Source organism: Phaenicophaeus curvirostris, chromosome 2, assembly GCF_032191515.1.
Source record: "Phaenicophaeus curvirostris isolate KB17595 chromosome 2, BPBGC_Pcur_1.0, whole genome shotgun sequence".
In the NCBI taxonomy this organism is placed as follows: domain Eukaryota; kingdom Metazoa; phylum Chordata; class Aves; order Cuculiformes; family Cuculidae; genus Phaenicophaeus; species Phaenicophaeus curvirostris.
Genome location: NC_091393.1, coordinates 36,202,220 through 36,220,782, shown reverse-complemented (window position 1 = coordinate 36,220,782; position 18,563 = coordinate 36,202,220). Strand labels below are relative to the sequence as shown.

The window sequence follows — 18,563 nt, the reverse complement described above, 5'->3', positions numbered from 1 at the left end:
TCTGTGGCATGACTCAGAGCCCTGGCTGCACCCAGGGAACATGTTGGGGTAAAGCCTCTCAGCAGAGGCCAGATGAAGCCGTGGCAGACTTGTCCGGTTGAGGGACTAGGACTGCAAGTTGCCTTGTGGAAAACTTGTCTGACTTGCTGCCTGGAGAAAATGTAATCTCTTCCGCAATATCATATGGGAGATTTGCATTGGCCATTCAGAGTTTTACGTGACAGAGGATAGAAAAATTACAGAACTTCAAGGAATCCATTTTTAATGAAGAAAAGTTTTAGCAGATGGATCTTAATAAGCAGCACTGATAAGCTAAGAGGCATAACTTGCCCCCCCGAGAAACTCCTTCCGATCAGTGCCATGGGTGCAGAAAATTACAAGCCTGAGGTTCGCAGCCTGAGATGATTCTTACGCTATCTACATAACTAGTAAGACTCTTGATTAATTTAACATGTGGATTTGGAAAGGTGTGAAGGGGTAGGTTTTCTGCGTCGTGGAGGACTTTGCACTACAAAGGAGACTTTATTGAAGAGACTTTTGTATTTGGAAAGTGTGTTCTTAGCTGAATTTATTGCCAGTAGTAGTGTAGATAGAAGGCAAAGATCTTCTCTTTTTTTTTTTTAAACTTGGGTAAGATTTAGAAGTAATGTTTAGATTAGAAGGGTGGGTGACTCCTGCTAGTACCATGACGTTACCCAATGAGTGGATCCTACCTGCTTTCAGATGGAATAGGCAACTATTTTGACTTTGACCTCATAGTAAAGGGGAATTTGTTGTTGGACTTTGTCTTGCCTGAATAAGGAAGCAATTTATCAAGAAGGAAATTGTTGTTTAATGTTTTTGTACCGCAAAGATTTTCCTGTCTTTTTTCCCCAGGGGAAAGAAGAAAAGGCATAAACTGTAAAAAATTGTTTGTCACTTCACTGGCATCTGAGTCAGGTAAAGTTTTATAGAGAGGAAAGTAGTCTTTCATTGAGCAAAGAAATTTATGTACTCACAGTGCAATGAATCCCATTGGTACTATGGAGGTATCTTTATCTTGTCAGGATTAGTCAATTTAACTTATACACAAACTGAATTTAAAATTGAATTAAACTTATAACAGTATTTTGTCTCCTTTCTTTACAGGTTTGCTGGTCCTCTGATATAGTTCAGAATGCCACTGGTGAAAAGAAACATAGACCCCAGGCACCTGTGCCACACAGCTCTGCCCCGAGGTATCAAGAATGAATTGGAATGTGTCACCAATATCTCCTTGGCAAATATAATCAGACAACTGAGTAGCCTAAGTAAGTACTTTGTCCTAATGGCTGTATTTAGAACTACTATATTTTGCAATCATAGTTTTTGTGGTTGAAATAGGAACAACTTTTCAAATTCTCTGAGCCTTGAATGTCGTCCTTTAGTGGCACTTCAGTGAAAGAAAACTAGGAATTCTTCCTGCAGCATGACTTAAAACTGTTCAGCCATGTATTTCTGTCACCAGTGGAACATGACAGAAAAAGATATCTGACAGTTAATGAAGTCAGTAATTACCAACCTTGGAGCAATTCCTGAGTAGGGAATAGAACATAATGAAGAATGTATGACTGGCTGCTTAATTCTTTTAACTTAAACCCTTGATCATGTTGTGGTCATTCAGAAAAAAATAAAGCGATGGTCTTTTAAAATAATAAAGTCAGAAATATAATTATTACATAGTATTTCAAACAGATAGAATTGTCTTTCTTCTCCCTTCTGTTAACAACTTTTCCTTCGGTGCATTTGAAAGGAATGAGTACTTCTCATGCTCTTGAACTCTGAAGGAGATTTTTTTAAAAGGCTGGTTTCTGGGTTGTATTTTCTTTAAGTTACAGCAACTTTAGAAAGTTGTCAGATGAACCAGCATGATAGCATTTTGAATTTCCAGTACTACAGGTGCTTTTTAACCACTAGAACATTAGCATGCTCCAGACTATCAACACATTAAATATTTAAATGTGCGTGTATATATATCTGCAAAGTGAAAAGCCTTTCGGCTCTGTCAGTATCTTAGGGTCATCAGTGATGTAGCCTAATTTGTTAATTAGATTGGTTTAGTTATTGGTTTGATTGTATACTGTATGGTAACTCTGTTTTGGCAGCTTTTCAAAGCTGTTGGGATGCTATTAGATTGAAGACTCTAATTGAGGACACCGAATTATTCAATTGAGACAGAAATGCTTACGGCACATACATTTGAACGTTATTAGTATAGCTGCTGCAACAGCAAGGAAAGCAACTTAACTATTTAAATTCTATTCAGTGAATTAAGAGCATATCGGATTAGGCTGCGGCATACGATCACCATCTGTTGGTCATGCTTTCTGCCAATAGCCCTTTTCATTGTAGACGCTTGTGTACTAGCCTCCCCTTCCAAGTCACTCTTATTGATATATTCATTTATTTTAGTTTGCTTGTTTTAAAAATTCTTACTTGATTACACGCTCCATCTAAGGGGATTTCCTTTCGTAGATGGCATACCAAATTTACATTTGGAAGTTTAATTTTACCTTAAAAGAAAAGCTTGTTTTTTCAGTTTTAAAGAACAGCAACTTCTAACTCAACTTCATGGTCTCAGTGCTTACCTTACCAGCTGCCTTTGCTATGGTTTCTTAGTGTACAGACCTTATGCTGCCATTGTGTATACAGGATGACCCAATACCAGAACAGAAAGAACTCAATTAAGGAAGGAAGAAAAGAGTTATTGAAGAATGCTCTCGCATTTGTTATGTGGCTTGCCTAATGTATAGCACAGTTAGAGACATACTTGCAAGGGAGTGTAACCGTAATTATATAAACACCTTTTCTGTAGAAGGAATGTGGTTCTACATGTAGGGTGCGTACATAGGGATGAGCCCTAAATAAGCTGTTTGCACTTAAGGGGCGTTTCTGTCATGAACTTGTGACTCGCTGTTAGTCAAAAAAGCATACAATGCTGGAAATGACAAGGAAGGTAAAAGAGGAGGGAGGGAAGACATACTAGTTTACTCTGCAACAACCAGCCCAGAATAGGTCTCTTGGAATTTTTTATAAGCAAGTTAAACACTGATGAGCAAAACCTGTTACTTCAAACTTCCCTCCGAATAGCATCATGGTGTTTGCAGGTTTTCTGCAGACAGTGTTTATACCAACTGAATTACTCAATGACAAGAGTTCTGTGCAATAATCTGATTTGATTCTTCAACCTGCAACTTTCTGGTTTAGACAGTGTGTGTTTTCAACAAGAAATAAAACCCAAAACCGCCTACAATTAAAGCATGTTTTGCAAAATGATCCTTATTTCTCAGCAATGTCAAGGATTGTTCTGTAAACACGGAGATCATGTTACAAAGGTATGTGTACCTGTGAAACTGTTTTGTTCCAGAATTCTTTTAGCTGTTCTGCCTGCTTGTGCACAAATTCAAAAAGACTTGGGAATTCTGGCACAGGAATTTTGTCTCCTGTGTTCTAAAACCCAAGCAACCAGTCTTTACTTGGTGTGTCACTGTTATGAGTGTACGTCAAGGCCTGATGACATGCAGATAAATTTTAGTGGTTGTCTGTGATGAGTCACAGCCAGCAGGCATGGTTTCACGGCAGTCCCGTGGCAACCAGCTTCTCTGCAGTCCTTCCCTTTTTCTTTTCTGTGGATAACACATATGTTTGAGAATCAACCTTTAAGTTGTAAACTAAATGAGGCTTCACTCTGAGAGCAGAAACTGAGTGTTCTGGTAGGGTTTTGTTTCCTTTAAACTAAAGCTGCTTTTGCTTTTGCTTTTGACAGTAAAGCTATGCACATTTAAATGAATGGTCTTTGACCTGATTAGCACTTAGTCATTTCTGCATCTAAGATTTTTCAGTTACTGGCCTTCAAATAGAGGTTTAATCTCCTAATGTTAGGACTCTCGAGACCAACCATTCTTGACCTTTCTTCTGATATGATGTGGGCAAAGAGCACTGTGATGGAATTAGAAACTTCCATACTTTAAATGATACTAAAAAGACAAGATTTAGAAAAGCTAAGTGTAGACTTTTTCACATATGGGGTTAGATCTCCATTCTTGGATATATTGATTTGACTGGGGTAGTCAAGCAGCTGGATCTAATTGGATCTGCTCTGAGCAGGGTGTTGGACTAGATGACTTCTGGAGGTCTTTTCAACCTTAATGGGATCTTGGATACTACGTGTAAGTAGGACATGCCTGCAGATACAATACCTGCAAAATGACAGGAATCCTGTTTTTGCTGTGTTATAATAAAAAGAGCTTTACATCAGTATGTCAGCAGTAGCTGCTATGTGTCTCCATGCAAATTCTCAATCCTTAGTTTATTTCATGTGCTGCTTTTAATTGTTCAATTTGAGAATTTTTTTGACCTTTAAAAGAAGTAGAGATGAAAGGACAGAATAGTAATTTCTGCTTTGAGTGATAGTCCTTGCCTTTCTCCCTGGAGCATGAAAACACATCAGTCTGTCTTGATGCAACATACAAAACTGCTAGTAAGTAATTTTTTTTCCCCTGTCTATTCTCAGCTTCTCTAACTTCATAAAAAGATCTGTCTTCTGACAGCTTTTCTTTGCATTGTGGGAACAAACGCTGGACAAGAGCAACAGCTGCTTTATTTTCCTACCCATTCTTCCCTGTATTTTTTGCTTTCTTGACTGTATCTGCTCTGGAGAAGTGCTTACTTATTTTTTTTCAGCAATGTTGCAGATACATTAGTACTCCATCACTGCCTGAGTTGGTATTTGTTGGTGTTTATCGGGCCATAGCATTCCACAATATGTGAAACACATCTGATGGCACTGTGCAGCTGTGCCATTGTTAGAACATGGATAAATAGTTCTCTTGTGTGCATGTAACCTCCTCATTTTGTTCAGAGCTATTGACCAGTCTTGTTTTTCCTTTTATTCAGCTGTTCCCTGTACACAGAATATCAGTACCATGTAAGAAACATAACTGATGGAGTTTGTTCTTGGCTTGCGTCTCCAACACCTCCAACTGGGGCAGAGAGCATTTCTCCTTTTGAGTATGTTCCATTAATGAATAGGTGTATCGCAGGCATTCAGATTAGAACTTCTGTTCAATCATAGCAAGATGTCCTTTCCCTTTTTTTCTTCTACATATGTATAAAGAAAGAGAATGCTGTTTGCTAGGCTAAAGTGCCTGTATGTTAATAAAAACAATTTTCAATTAACATTGAACCTTCAGTAGCTGATCCCCTCTTTGTATCTTTTCCTTGTACTAGTACCTGGTTTTACCATGTTCTCCTAGTTAGTTATTTCTTTTCTTCCCCCTTTATTTGTTAGTCTTCACGAGTGAAACCCTGATTTGCGAGCATATTATTTGTTCCCCTCTTTGTTCCCTCTTGGATGCTTTTAACTTCTCTTACTTATTTTTTTGCCTACTGTGCCATTCCCTAGATAGTTTTAAACACTGCTCACCGTGTGAGAGGCATTTTCTCACCTCAGGAAACCTTCAGTTTGCCATGGCTTAAGGTGTTAATGTTGAACAAGTGGGAAATTTTTCTTCAGAAATACTTAGCAAGAGGGTGACTGGACTGCAACTAATCTTTAGAACCAGGCCTCTTCAGCTGAAAGACCAACCTCTCTCTATCTTCATCCTTTCTGGATAACGTCTTTGGCATATGGTAAGGCCCCTACATGCTGCATGACTAGAGGCAGGTCTCTGTGAATTGCAGCTTCAGTCAGTATTTCTGAACCAGCAGTGTCCCTGTGAGAGGTCCAGCCCTGGAAATCCTCTTTCTCACTGTGCTCACAAGCATATTCCATATTCTCTTTGAATTTTCTTCGGTAGTCAACCTTCTTTCTGGTTATTACCGTGATTGCCAAGGAACACTAGAGAAAGTGTTCTTGGGCACTTGGAGTAAGAGAGCTGGTGGATTTGAAAACTAAAGGTTTATTCTGCTTTTCAGAGACCCCCCACCCTCTCAAAGACTTCTGCCTCATTTCTTTTGTCTGACTTCTTGATGTTGTCTCCCCAATACTGACAATGTTATGCTGCTCCATGTCCATCTCAAATGATAATGAGGGGATGAACAAGTGGTCAGTAATTTCTTATTGAAAGCAACTGTGTTAGCAGAACTAAGTCTTAAGTCTTATTTCAAAGTCTTATTTCCTTGCCTACATAGAACAGTGAATTCAGGTGGCATTAAAGAAGAAAAGGAAGAGCAAAACTTCCCTGTGAAGTGATCTTTAGGACTGGTGCCTTCAACATCAGGTTTAGCTTTCAGCAGTCTCTTTTGTAGATTTCTAAATATGTAATGGATAATCTCAGTTAGTTTACTTGATGGTGTCCTGAATGGGAGATAGGAAATGATATCTCAGACCTCCAGAATTTTTGAAGGCTGACCTCCTCTTCTTGGATGTCAACATGAAGCATCAAATCTGCTCCAGAGCTGTTGTTTACCAGAGTTTATTCAATACTTGATATCCTGATCCTGATCTGATAAATGCCTGGTTTGGTTTTGCTGGCTAAAGGAATTGAGTTGTCTCTTCAGTACTTTGATGATGTTGTAACAGTCTTAAATCCAGTACTTGTGCACTGTCTTTACACCTTCATAATGATAATTAGCATTGCTGAGCTATATTAAGTACATAATTTTTCAGAGCTCACTCAGCCATAGCCACTAACGCTCTCAAGGATGTACCAAGGTTCTTATCGGCAAGCTTGGGAGACAGTTCAGTCTCCTAGCTTTTAGTCTATCTCCTAGCCATCGAGCTGTGTGATTGGAATGATCCTGATGAGAAACAAGCCTAGTGTTTCAAGCAGGTCTCTAGTATACCTTGATTTTTGCCAAAATGTTCAATGAAATAAAATTAATGTAGTGAAGATTTAAAGCTGAATCAACAGGCAATGGGTTTGCTAAATTATGTGTTAGCATTAATGGAGGAAGGAAAACATATTAATAAACTTAGAACCACTTTCTTGTTTTGCTTTATAAAGGTTCCCTGGTTTTATATTGTTAGTGGCTCATGTAACTAATTTACATAGTAATTTACTCATGTAACCAACCTGAAAGATTATTTTCTAATATGTATGGTATGTTGTGTAGGTAGGAACTATTCAGGAGTGAATAATGTAGCTCTGCGTAGTGTAAGGATGTTGAGAAGGGATTGCACAGTAGGACATGAGGCACTTTTAATGGCTGCTTTTGTTATTTGCTTTTATTTTTTAGAAAATATACTGGACAAAAATAATGTGTGAGTGGCTTTTGAACTGAAAGAGGAGGGAGTAGATTTAGACTAGATATAAGGAAGAATTTTTTCCGGTGAGGGTGGTGAAACACTGGAACATATTGCCCAGAGATGTGGTAGATGCCCCATCCTTGGAAATATTCAAGGTCAGGTTGAGCTGGGCTCTGAGCAACCTGATCCAGGGGAAGATGTCCCTGCAGGGTGGGGTTCAACTAGATGATCTTTAAAGGTATTTTCTAATCAAAACTGTTCAATGATTCTACAATAAATTGAGTAATGATAGCATATAGGTTGGTAGCAGGCTGAATTCTGAGCTTATTCTTCCTGATATTTTATCAATTTCTACATCTTTTTAATAAAGCAAATTGCCAAACCTAGATACAGTTACCAAACTGTAATAATACTTCAAGGTTTGTATGTCTCCATATATTAACATGTTTACTATTTTAATATTATATTATCATTTAATAATATGAAAATTAATTATATGAAACCTCATTATATGTTGCATTTAACAATGTCATGGCATATTAAATATATTAAATATTTTTATAATTTTATTCTAGTGATAAGTATGTTAGATTAGATTTTGTTTCTGCACATAATTCCCCCTTCCCCCTCTGCTGAGCTCCAGAAGTTTGACAGAGTAGAAATTAAGTATTATTAAAATTAAGATTAATTAAATATTATTAAAATGAAGTATTATTAATCAGTATTATTAAGATTAATACGTTTGACAACATTGAACAATTCTCTCATTTTCATTGTCCTACTTGATACATCTCACTTTGGCCTGAGATTAGCCAGTCATAATCTTGAATTTCCAAGAATGATGTTGTCTTATGGCATCAAGCATTTTGGGTGCTCAATTTATTTATCCAAATAGCTATTTAAAATTTGGTCTGTGAGTCCTAGAGGCTGCTAATGCTGTAACGAGTCTGCAGGATGCTGTTTGAGCCTTAGATGCAGTTCAAGAGTTTGGTGGTTTTTCTTTAACATTAGAAAAGGGTGGTAAGGAAGTGGCTTCTTTCACAAGTCCTGCTTCAGGACTCATGTACCTTGTCTGAGGGCCTGTAACTGAATCTCGTGGTAACTGATCTAGTGTTGTGAAATGATTAATTTAAATGCCCTTTCCTTAAGGTTTGCTAATGGACACAACGTAGAGAATGCCATAGCTTAAGTGAATTAAAGGACTAGAGTTTTGAAGTAACTGCTAGTTTACACCCTACTCCTGCTGTGCGTTAGTGTGGTTCTAGGAATTTGTACAACACAGTATGTAAGACTTAAAAGACATCTCTTTGCCACACTTTGTTTAATTAGCCTGAAATAAAGCTCAGAATGTTATGTGGTGATTGCAGATAATGCCAGTTCACCTGATATATGCCCATTTCCCCAGATTAAGACAAAAATAACCTTTTTTTTTACCTTTAGTATCCTTTCATATTAGGATATTGAATAGTTAGAAATTGTTCCTTTGTCCACAGAAGCCAGTGCTGGACAAATGTTGAAGAAATAATAGGGAAAAATTAGGAGATATGAGAAACAAATGGAGAAAGAAGAGAACTGTAAAATTGATCAGTTATTTTTTTTTAGATTTTATAAGCCAGTGTACACCTACGGCCGTGGTAATAATCAGGAGTGGATAGTACATGCTTTGGCAAATGTAATTTTAAAAAAAAAAACAACAAAAAAAACAAACTAGGAAGGCAGTGAGCAGTATTATTCTTTTTTCAGCTAGCAGCTGAAATACTAGCTATTTTCCAGCTAGTATTCTATTTCCAGCTCATAGGTCTGTTTCAAATGTCAGGAAAATAAATTGTTCAAAGGGTCTCAAAACACACACCCGTTCTTGGAGGGGGGAAGAACAGTGTGTCACTTCAAAGACATTTTATTTGGCTGTCACAAAAGAGGACATTGACTGACAGCAAAGGGAGCTGCCTTCCTGTATCCCTTTCTTATTTGGAGGGTTAATTCTGAGTAGAGCCCTTTGAGACAAGAGAAGAAGTTGTGAAAAGAATAAGGTGAATAATACATTCCTTAATTTAAATTTTAAAAAAAAATTGCTCTGTTAATAAAAATTAATGCAGGTGTGATGAACTGAGAACAACAGCTAGTAATATTGGAGGGAATATGACTTGCCTTTTGAAAATGACAAGTTTTGTTCTAGTTCTGGTCAATTTAACAAGTTTTGCAAATACAGTAAACTAAGCTTTTCACAGATGTATTATATCTTTGAGAATATATATATAAAATACACAGGTTATATATTATTGAAGCAATTTATTTGCAGTAGTCTATATTGTCATTTCATTTAATAGGTGAGCAAGATCACTTGTCTTTCTAATCTGGTATTATATATCCAGCTGTGACCAAGATCCGAAGGAGTTATTATTTTGTCATAGTCATCTGTCATTCTTTTTACTGTATTGCATGGAGCAAGAGTAGATGTTTTCATCAAGCAGTCCCATAACGAGTGAAGTTGCCTGAAATAATGCTCTGGAATATTAATTCTATATAATATAATTAATTTTGATCCCTTACTCTTCTAACATATTATCTATAAATTAAGTGGAATGAGAGCAGCGTTGTTTACTTAATGTACTTTTTTCTCAAAAGATTTTTTTATTTGAAGCTTTTTGGCACTTTGTTCACTGTTATCACTTGTAATCATATCTTTTGTAATCCGATCAAAATTAAAGATACGTTCATTTGGAATATACATAGAGGCAGCACCATAAACAAATGCTGGGTTATAAATGCTGTATACCTACATATGTTCATACACTGTATTCTTCTGAAGGGAAGTTTTACGTTTCACTAAAAGCAAACATTTTGCATTGCTTGAAAAAGTTGAATATACTTCAAGCTAAATAAAGAGACTGCCAACAGGCATGTAGGTACAGACATTGTGGTTGGCATACAACTTCAATGTGACAGGTTGTATTTAATGTATTTCCCATCTGAGGATTAGTGTTCATAAGCAGAGGCAAATTATTCTATGCAATGTGTTTGTGGCTGTATGCAGCATAATGAAAGGATTTTTGAAACAGATTATTTTTAATTGGAACTCATTAATGAGGTAGATGAATTGTAAGTCTGATGAAATAGGTAAAACAAACTGTAGCCTTAAAATACACTTGTAAAAGGGAAGTTGTTGGATTTTAGAGCCCTGCAGTTTACTTTTTATTCTATGTATGAATTTTTACACTTGATTTTAATTTTAATTTTAGTTTGCATGCCTGAATATTATGTGAGTTGTCTAATTAAATTGAATAATCTATCTGGATAAATTACCTCAAATATATCACATTTTTAGTAAATGTGTAGTGGTGGATCACATTTTTGAGTAATTTCTCTTACTCCAGATACAGGTTAAAGAACAAACTTTCTCAGCTTGTCCTCATATGGAAGGTGCTCCAGCCCTCTGATAATCTTTGTAGCCTCCTTTGGACCAGTTCCAACAGCTTTATATCCTTCTTACGCTGAGGATTCCAGAACTGGACATGGTACTCCAGATGAGTTCTCACAAGAGAGGAATAGAGGGGAGGAGTCACTTCCCTCGACCTGTTGGCCACGCTTCTTTTGATGCAGCCCAAGATATGGTTGGCCTTATGGGCTGTGAGTGCACATTGCTGGCTCATGTTGAGCTTCTCATTGACCAGCACCCCAAGTTCTTCTCTGCAGGGCAGCTCTCAATCATGTCATCCCCCGTCATGTATTGAAATCGGGGATTGTCCCGACCCAGGTGTAGGACCATGCATTTGTCCTTGTTGAACCTCGTGAGGTTCTCACACGCTCACTTCTCCAGCCTGTCCAGGTCCCCCTGGATGACATCCCGTCCTTCTGGTGTGGCAACTTTACCACTCACCTTGATGTCACCTGCAGACTTGCTGAGTGCACTCGATCTCACTGTCAATATCATTGATGAAGATATTAAACAGCTCTGGTCACAGTACAGACCCCTGAGGGACACCACTAGTCACACATCTCCATCTGGACTTTGAGCCATTAACCACCACTCTCTGAATATGACCAGTTTCTTATCCACAGTACCATCCACCCATCAAATCCATATCTCTCTAATTTAGAGAGAAGGATGTTATGGGGGACTGTGTCAAAGGCTTTACAGAAGTCTAGACAGATCACATCCATCAGTTTACCCATGTCCACTGCTGTGGTTACCCCATCATAGAAAGCCACTAAGTTGGTCATACAGGATTTGCCCCTGGTGAAGCCGTGCTGGCTTCATGTCCTCCATGTGCTTTAGCACAGCTTCTAGGAGGATCTGTTCCATGATCTTGCCAGACACAGAGGTGAGGCTGACAGGTCGGTAGTTCTCAGGGTCGTCTTTTCTGCCCTTTTTAAATATGGGCACGTTATCCTTCTTCCAGTCACCAGGGACTTCTCCTGATTGCCATGACTTTTCAAATATCCAGAAAGCTATCCAGGTGTCTGCTAATACAGTTCCTCGTAATGATTTATGCCATTTTATCTGGATGTAAGGCTCGCAGGCCTATAGCTCTCAAGATATTACATGAAAAAAATTCTAATCTTTCTGTTCTGCTTGCCAACTTTCAGCGCGTATTCAGATTTACAAATTATTACTAATATTTTACTGATTGTTTTGTCAATGTAGTTTGTAATTTTTATGCAGTTACTTCTGGTTTTTTGAGTTTCTCACAGAGAAGAATTATGGCATGAGGATCTCACAAGTTCCTTTCACTGAACACCAGTGGAAAGCGTTAATTTAACTTGTCTGCAGTGATCTTGTTTTCTCTGAATTCTCCTCTGTACCTTCATCACCAGTCAGGTCTCGGATTGCCTGGAAGGCTTTCTTGCTCCTTATGGCTTTGAAGAAATATTTATTATTAGTTTAGGAGTTGTTCCTCAGGCTAATTTTGGGGTTTTGTGTTTAATGTACCAGAATCTATGATCCTATCTGGTTTTCTTTCATTTGTACATTTCTTCTGCTATTCCCTTCCATATCCTGTTTTTTACTGTTGTGCTGGTTTTCTGTTGCTATTACCTAAGTTTTAATGTGTGGTATAGGCTGGCCTTGTGCTAAACACGTAACAACTTTATGTAGTTTCTACACTACCTATAGGGATTTAATTTTTGTCCTTTTGATGTCTTTATTTATAGTTTATAAAATTTAGAGTGTATTTTTTTTAGTAGGCTGGTTCTGACAAACCCAGGTGTAGATATCTGATCTTCTGTTTTATAAAGGTCGTCTAAACAGTAAGAGTGGAAGCTGTGCTTCATTTTGAGGAATGTTGAGGTAGATTTCACTTAGAAAAATTAGTTATTCTTCATACAGGAGCAGCTTTTAAGAAGCTGGAAATTATCCTTTTATACCTATCCAAGAAATGAAATAGTCTAGTTCCTTGCATATCACCATATTTAAATCAATTTATTCTAGCTGAATTTCTGTCTTGTAATGTATTAAATGATTTCATTTCTGATAAGTAGATTGGAAATGAAATATTCAACTTTTTTTTTGCTTTTTTGACTCACTCTTAATGAGATTACTAAGTACAAGCTATTATAAGTGATGCTCATGCATCTTAGATTTACTTTCTTAAATAAAATGGAAGTCTACTTAAAAGGCAAACTCATTTGGCTGTCTTACGATATGCTTTATTTCTTTTTTCCTATTTCAGGTAAATATGCTGAAGATATATTTGGTGAACTCTTCAATGAAGCGCACAGTTTCTCATTTAGAGTCAACTCCTTACAAGAACGTGTAGATCGCTTATCTGTCAGCGTTACACAGCTTGATCCAAAGGAAGAGGAATGTAAGTTAATTCCTGCATTGAAGATTTGTTACTTCGTCACTGAGACACTGGTGATACATGAAATGGAAATAACAGTAGTTTCAACTGTAAGAATACATAGCAAAGCATTATGAAAGAGAGGTCCATTTCTGTTTCTGCTACAGATATCTTTTATAGCCTTGAGCAGCTTTCTGAGCTCAACATTTTTATGGTAACTGAACAGTACTGTTACCAATGATTTTGCATAAAAAACACTGCAGAGGTATGTGTCAATTCAGTAGTATTATATATTAATATTACATATTATTATTATAATTATACGTGAATGCTTGGAGGTAAGTCTTTGCTCCTTTTTTTAACCTTCCTACTAATTCCTATGGGATGTAACTGTCCAAATAGGATAGTTTGCCATTAACTTGTTATTATCTTGCATTCTGTATGAGCTTATAGTTGCGTAGCTCCATTTATTGGTGTTATATAACCCCTTGGATTCTTCCTAAATGGCTTTAAGTGCTATAAATACTGGTTAGCACTGAGAAAAAAAAAGTATTTCCAAAAGTCAAGAGGGTATGGCTTTTATGCCTGTAAGGTAGAATTTTTATGGGATTTGAACAATGGCTAGGCTTTGTGCTGACTAAACAATGACTATATGGCTAAGCCCTAGAAATTAGAGCAACATCCTCTAGTGAAAAAAACCTTTGGATTGTGTGTGGGATCCAATTTCAAATTATAGAAATGTTTCATTTCTAACTGTCTAGGTGTAATAGTTATGTGTCATTCAGGAAGGATGAAGTGTCAAAACCAGGAACATGGTCTTCAGGCTGTGTTTAGTTAGCAATGTTGAAATTCCACTAATAGCAAAATTAAGTTTAGGAAATTTTGATTCCATACTTTGCGTGACATTAATTTTAGTGCAAATTTCGAAAGACAGCTTTTCACTCCCTAGTAGCAGATTATCCATGAAATCGTGACTTAGCTAGAGGAATTCTTACATTAATGAGATTTTCCAAGTCTCGTGACAACTGAGCATAAATCATACACATACACCTCTTTTTCCAATAAAATACCATGTTTACCGTGATTTGATAAAGTAAAATATCTGTTCTGTGTATAGTAACAAATTTTCAGCAATTGTAATGTTGTAAGACATGTATTACTTCAGAGTGCTAACATCATTTCTGCATTTACTCTTGACAGTCTAGTTGTTTGTTTAAGTCAGGATGGGATATATGCTGATATGGCAGCCACTCACCTTTCAGGAAAATGGGGAGACTGTTTTGAGCTATTGAGTTAAAGCATCTAAGGATGATACAGGATAGTAGGATGGAAGACTACTTTCTTGTGTAAATGGCCTGTGACAAGTTTGGTTGTAGGTTACAATACTAAATATTCACAACTATTTCACATCAGAGAATTGCTAGGAGTAGTTTTCAATAACATGTAGTCCCAAATGCACTGGATCATTAACTTTTCACAGTACTGTGTATGCTGTAGCATTTGCTGAGCTGTATAGCTGAAGGAACAGATACTGCAATTAAAGAAAATAGGGCTGAAAAAGATCAAGTCCAAAGTGGCGCAAATCCAATACCCTGGATCTTTGTCTGTCACTCCATAGAACAGCAGCGACTGCTAGTACTTCAGAGGAGCACATGTAGTCCTCAGTGTCAGGAACTATTAAATGACTATTTTTATATACCTAAGAATATCCAGTCCTTGAGGCATAGCCAGTGTTCCTTATTCTCAAACGTCTGCCCAGAATGAGTCACCAGATGAGGACAAAGGAGATGAGAGGGAATTCGGTATTATATTTCCTTAAAAAAAGTAGGGATCGGGAGACTGTTTCTCCTTCAGTATCCTGTTTTGGGCTTGAAATTTAGAACTTCCTCACAAATAGTTTTGTTTGAGTCTTTATCTTGGCTAAAATAGCTGGAGGATGTTAATGCATGAAGTTGTGGAAAACATTTGGATTTACCTTTCTTAACCCTCTTTGCAAGAATTAAGGAAATTTCAGTACTTCTGCTCAGCTAACAGCATATGTAAAATGGGATACACTTGTAAAATGAGTCTCATTTGCTAGTTCTTTGCCATCAGGCAGTAATAGAAGATTTAATGTGTTCCTTTGGGCCCATGCTATTACACAAGAGGAAGGAATTAAGATTCATTTAAAGCTAAGTGGCATGAACAAAAACAGCCCAAGTGAGATTGTTTGAACGAGGTGCAGATACTTGGCAAGATGTTTCTGGTAGAGTCAAGGTAATAAAAAGCTCTGAATCTTTTTGAATAGTCTTCTGTGTTTTTTTCATCTTGTATTATTACAATATTTCTGTGAAAGAATAAAACATAAAACTAAGGTTAGGATTGTATCCTGAAGGAACTGTCTCCTGATGCACAGTCTTTCTGTCACAGAAGAATTGCTACGAACTTGACTTGGTTTGAATTATTACTCTCTTCAAATTTTTGGTTTCTTAGAATTACGAATTTCATATTGTAATCTATTTTTTACACCCTTTATTCCTTTTACATATATGTGGTCTTCCCCGACTCAGAAGAGATACTAAGCTTGCACGCAGACAAAAAGAAATCCTCTTCTTTTCTTAAGTAAACTGAACCTTATTTCAATTTTATGGGAAACTAGCCTGTATGTACTCAGGAGTTACCATGTTTGCCGTTGTGTTTAGAAGAGGGAAAACACATTCTTGCTATGGAGGTGAACAAAGATTCACTGTTTCGATACACCTGCAATATAAGATATCTTCATAGGTCTGAAAATAAACCGTAAGTGTGTAGTTTCTTTGCAACCATTTTTAATTATTTACTTTACAAATAGCATTACTAACTCTCTACATATATATGCAGATGTTGTGAGTATAATAATAGATTTTTGTTAATTTCCCACGTTTTTGTGAATTTTTGTGGCATTAAGCTTGAAGTACTACTACAAGTAAATAATTTAATATCTGTAGAAATCTGACAGTTTTTTAAAGAATATTCATTTTAGCTTTTCTCTTTTTAAATGCTGATACACAGTACAGCTCTGACTTGCAGTGTAATGAAGTATTAGAAAACAGTTGTATGTGAATCAAATAAATGATATCATGGCAGGAGAATTGCTGAACTAAGTTTATCTGCATATGTTGGGGTTAATTCGGTGGTTTTTTAATATGAACTGCCTAATTCTGTTTAAATCTCAAACGGACCATAACAGATTGTTGATTTGTACAGCATATTTGTTAAAAATGTGAGAAGCAACATAAGAAACTTAATGGCAGAAGTGCTTTGAGTGAGTAGCCCAGCATAATTCAAGAAAGGAATCAAACAATGCTGTGAATACTAATCCAGTAGGTTTCCAGCTTTGAATACATGTGCTTATTTTTTTTCTAAACATTCTGGAACTAGTCCTCTATCACAAAAAGGACAGCGGTTCAGAAGTTTTGCTGGATTAATGTTAGAGATGTTTGAGGGTTTGCTATAGGCAAAAAGGTGGCATCTAGTGGGGAGAAACCTAAAAAGCTGGCAGCTAATTGCAGTCTGTTGTTCTGAAAATGGGAAACTTGGTCAACTTTCAAGTCAGGGTTTGCAGCCCCTGGTAAGGCTTGGAAAGGGTAGTAAATCCCATTTTAAGGGGCTGCTCACCTACCAGCTCTAGCCTCTGAAGAGAAATTTGGTGGCTTGGGTATAAATATAATCAAAGTTAAGAACAGGGAGTAGATGAAAACTGGGTCGTGACATAAAGTAGAAATCACGTTTCAAGATTGCAGCATGTTGGGGAACTGAATTTTCAAAAGTCCCCCAGTTAACTACCTTTAATTGAAATCTTATAACTAAGTTGTTCATTGATATTGTCATTCTTTCTTTCCTGCTGTTGTCAGGAGGTAAAATGTTATGATGTGTATATATTACTGATGTGTTATTTTATTTAATATGTAGTTCATCCTAAAAGGAACCCAATTATTGTATCTTATTGGAGTGCAATTTAAATACCTCATCCCACCCCCCAGGAATTAAGTTTTGATTACAAATAAAAATAGGCTAACATATCTCTTTTTGTACCAAATGTACAAAAGGTTGGTAGTTTAGCTTTCTGACAGAGATAATTTTTAATTATGTGGAAAGTATTGTAGTATACAGGAAGTTAGGCCGGCTGATGTTGTAAGTCTTTCTGTACAACCCAAACAACAGACACAGTAAAAAGAAATTGGCATTAGTTCAGTTTGTTGAGTGAAATTTTAATTTAAATTGTGAGCTTCTCAACATTTGAGGAAATTATTTTAAGACCCCATTTTTTGTTTTACAGTGCAGTAAACACAAATGGTGTAGCAGATGGACTTTAAGGAAAATGTTATCCATATGAAATTTAGGATTTTAGGCTACAGGAAAGTTCTGATACTAGTTAGGAATTAGGCAACTAGAAGCTTAAATTGGTCAGCACCAAGTCAAATCCCTGCAACATTTCCAATTCCTCCTTTGGTGTCCCATCTCTTTTTGCACTTGAATTCATACATCCAATTGTTTGACCTGTTGTGCCGGTTGTCAGTCGGCCAAAGCTAAGTGGCCGAATGACCAGCCAGGTTTTCACATATTCTCCCCACTGAGGTGGCAAGCCACACAGGGGCTCCTGTTTCTTAGCCAGCTGGCAAGCTAAACGAATGGCTTTGTAAGCCATACCCTGTGCAGTCCAGGATTACACTGTGCTGGCAACGTGGGATTTACCTGATCCCTCTCTGAAGGGACGTTATATCCATGTCACAGGTCTCAGTATTTTGAGTGCCAAGTCCTTTCATTTCCTTAGTAATGTTGTCATAACATAGTGAGTTGTTTTGAATACTGGCATGCTTTTCTGTGAATGCTAGTCACTGGATATCAGTGCAGGAAATGCTGTTAGCTCTTTGACGTGTATGTATATGTTTTCTATGAAGACCTTTACTATGTAGCTTAGTTATAGAGAGAAAGTAGTCCACACTTATTGTTGGGGATTGATTGATTATGCTCAGGTGTGTAATCCCCTTGTACATGTTTACAAAAAGTAGAGATTTAAACAAGGAGATGGAGATTATGGATTAGACCAGCTGTATTTGCTCACTGAAGATATTAAAGAATGCTAATGAAGAGTTTATAGAACAGTGTACGTCTCAATAGTATGGTGTTGCGTACTTTGTGAGCATTTTGATATTAAAACAAAGAACTGTGTTTATTTATTGGAATAAGTTTATTTACTTCATTGCCTTCAGAATGTACACAGGTTCAAAAAGAAGTGTATTAACTTCTGCTTTTGTTGGCATACTCTCCAATAAGTGAGAGTTTAAAGACTTGCAGGACTGCCAGGCAATCCCGAACAAAGACATTTGGTGGGATTTGTAAAATCAACAACCCAAAGGAAAAACAGCTGAAGTATAAGAGAATCTAAAACTAGGTTTTTAGATGAGGTAGAACGCTGTACTTCTACTTGTGAACTTTTGCTAGGAAATAACGTGTACTTCTTGACAGGTACAAAATATATATGGTTATTTATGAGTGCAAAAATACCTGCAGAAACTGAGACTCATAGCTGACGTTCATACATCATAATACTTCTT

At 36.9% G+C, this 18,563-nt stretch overlaps 1 protein-coding gene across 3 annotated transcripts in view; it reads left to right on the top strand.

Annotated features, from left to right (window-relative positions):
- The window catches only part of WASF1 (WASP family member 1), a 69,355-nt gene that overhangs the window by 40,832 nt on the left and 9,960 nt on the right, over nt 1-18,563 (top strand). For 2 of the 3 annotated variants that reach the window (XM_069851712.1, XM_069851710.1), the window contains exons 2-3: nt 1,129-1,289; nt 12,877-13,011. In XM_069851712.1, the coding sequence (XP_069707813.1) occupies nt 1,157-1,289; nt 12,877-13,011 (268 nt within the window). In that variant the 5' untranslated portion in view covers nt 1,129-1,156. Of the gene's footprint in view, nt 1-1,128; nt 1,290-12,876; nt 13,012-18,563 lie in introns of those variants that run through there. The other variant, XM_069851713.1, reaches the window with a different exon arrangement.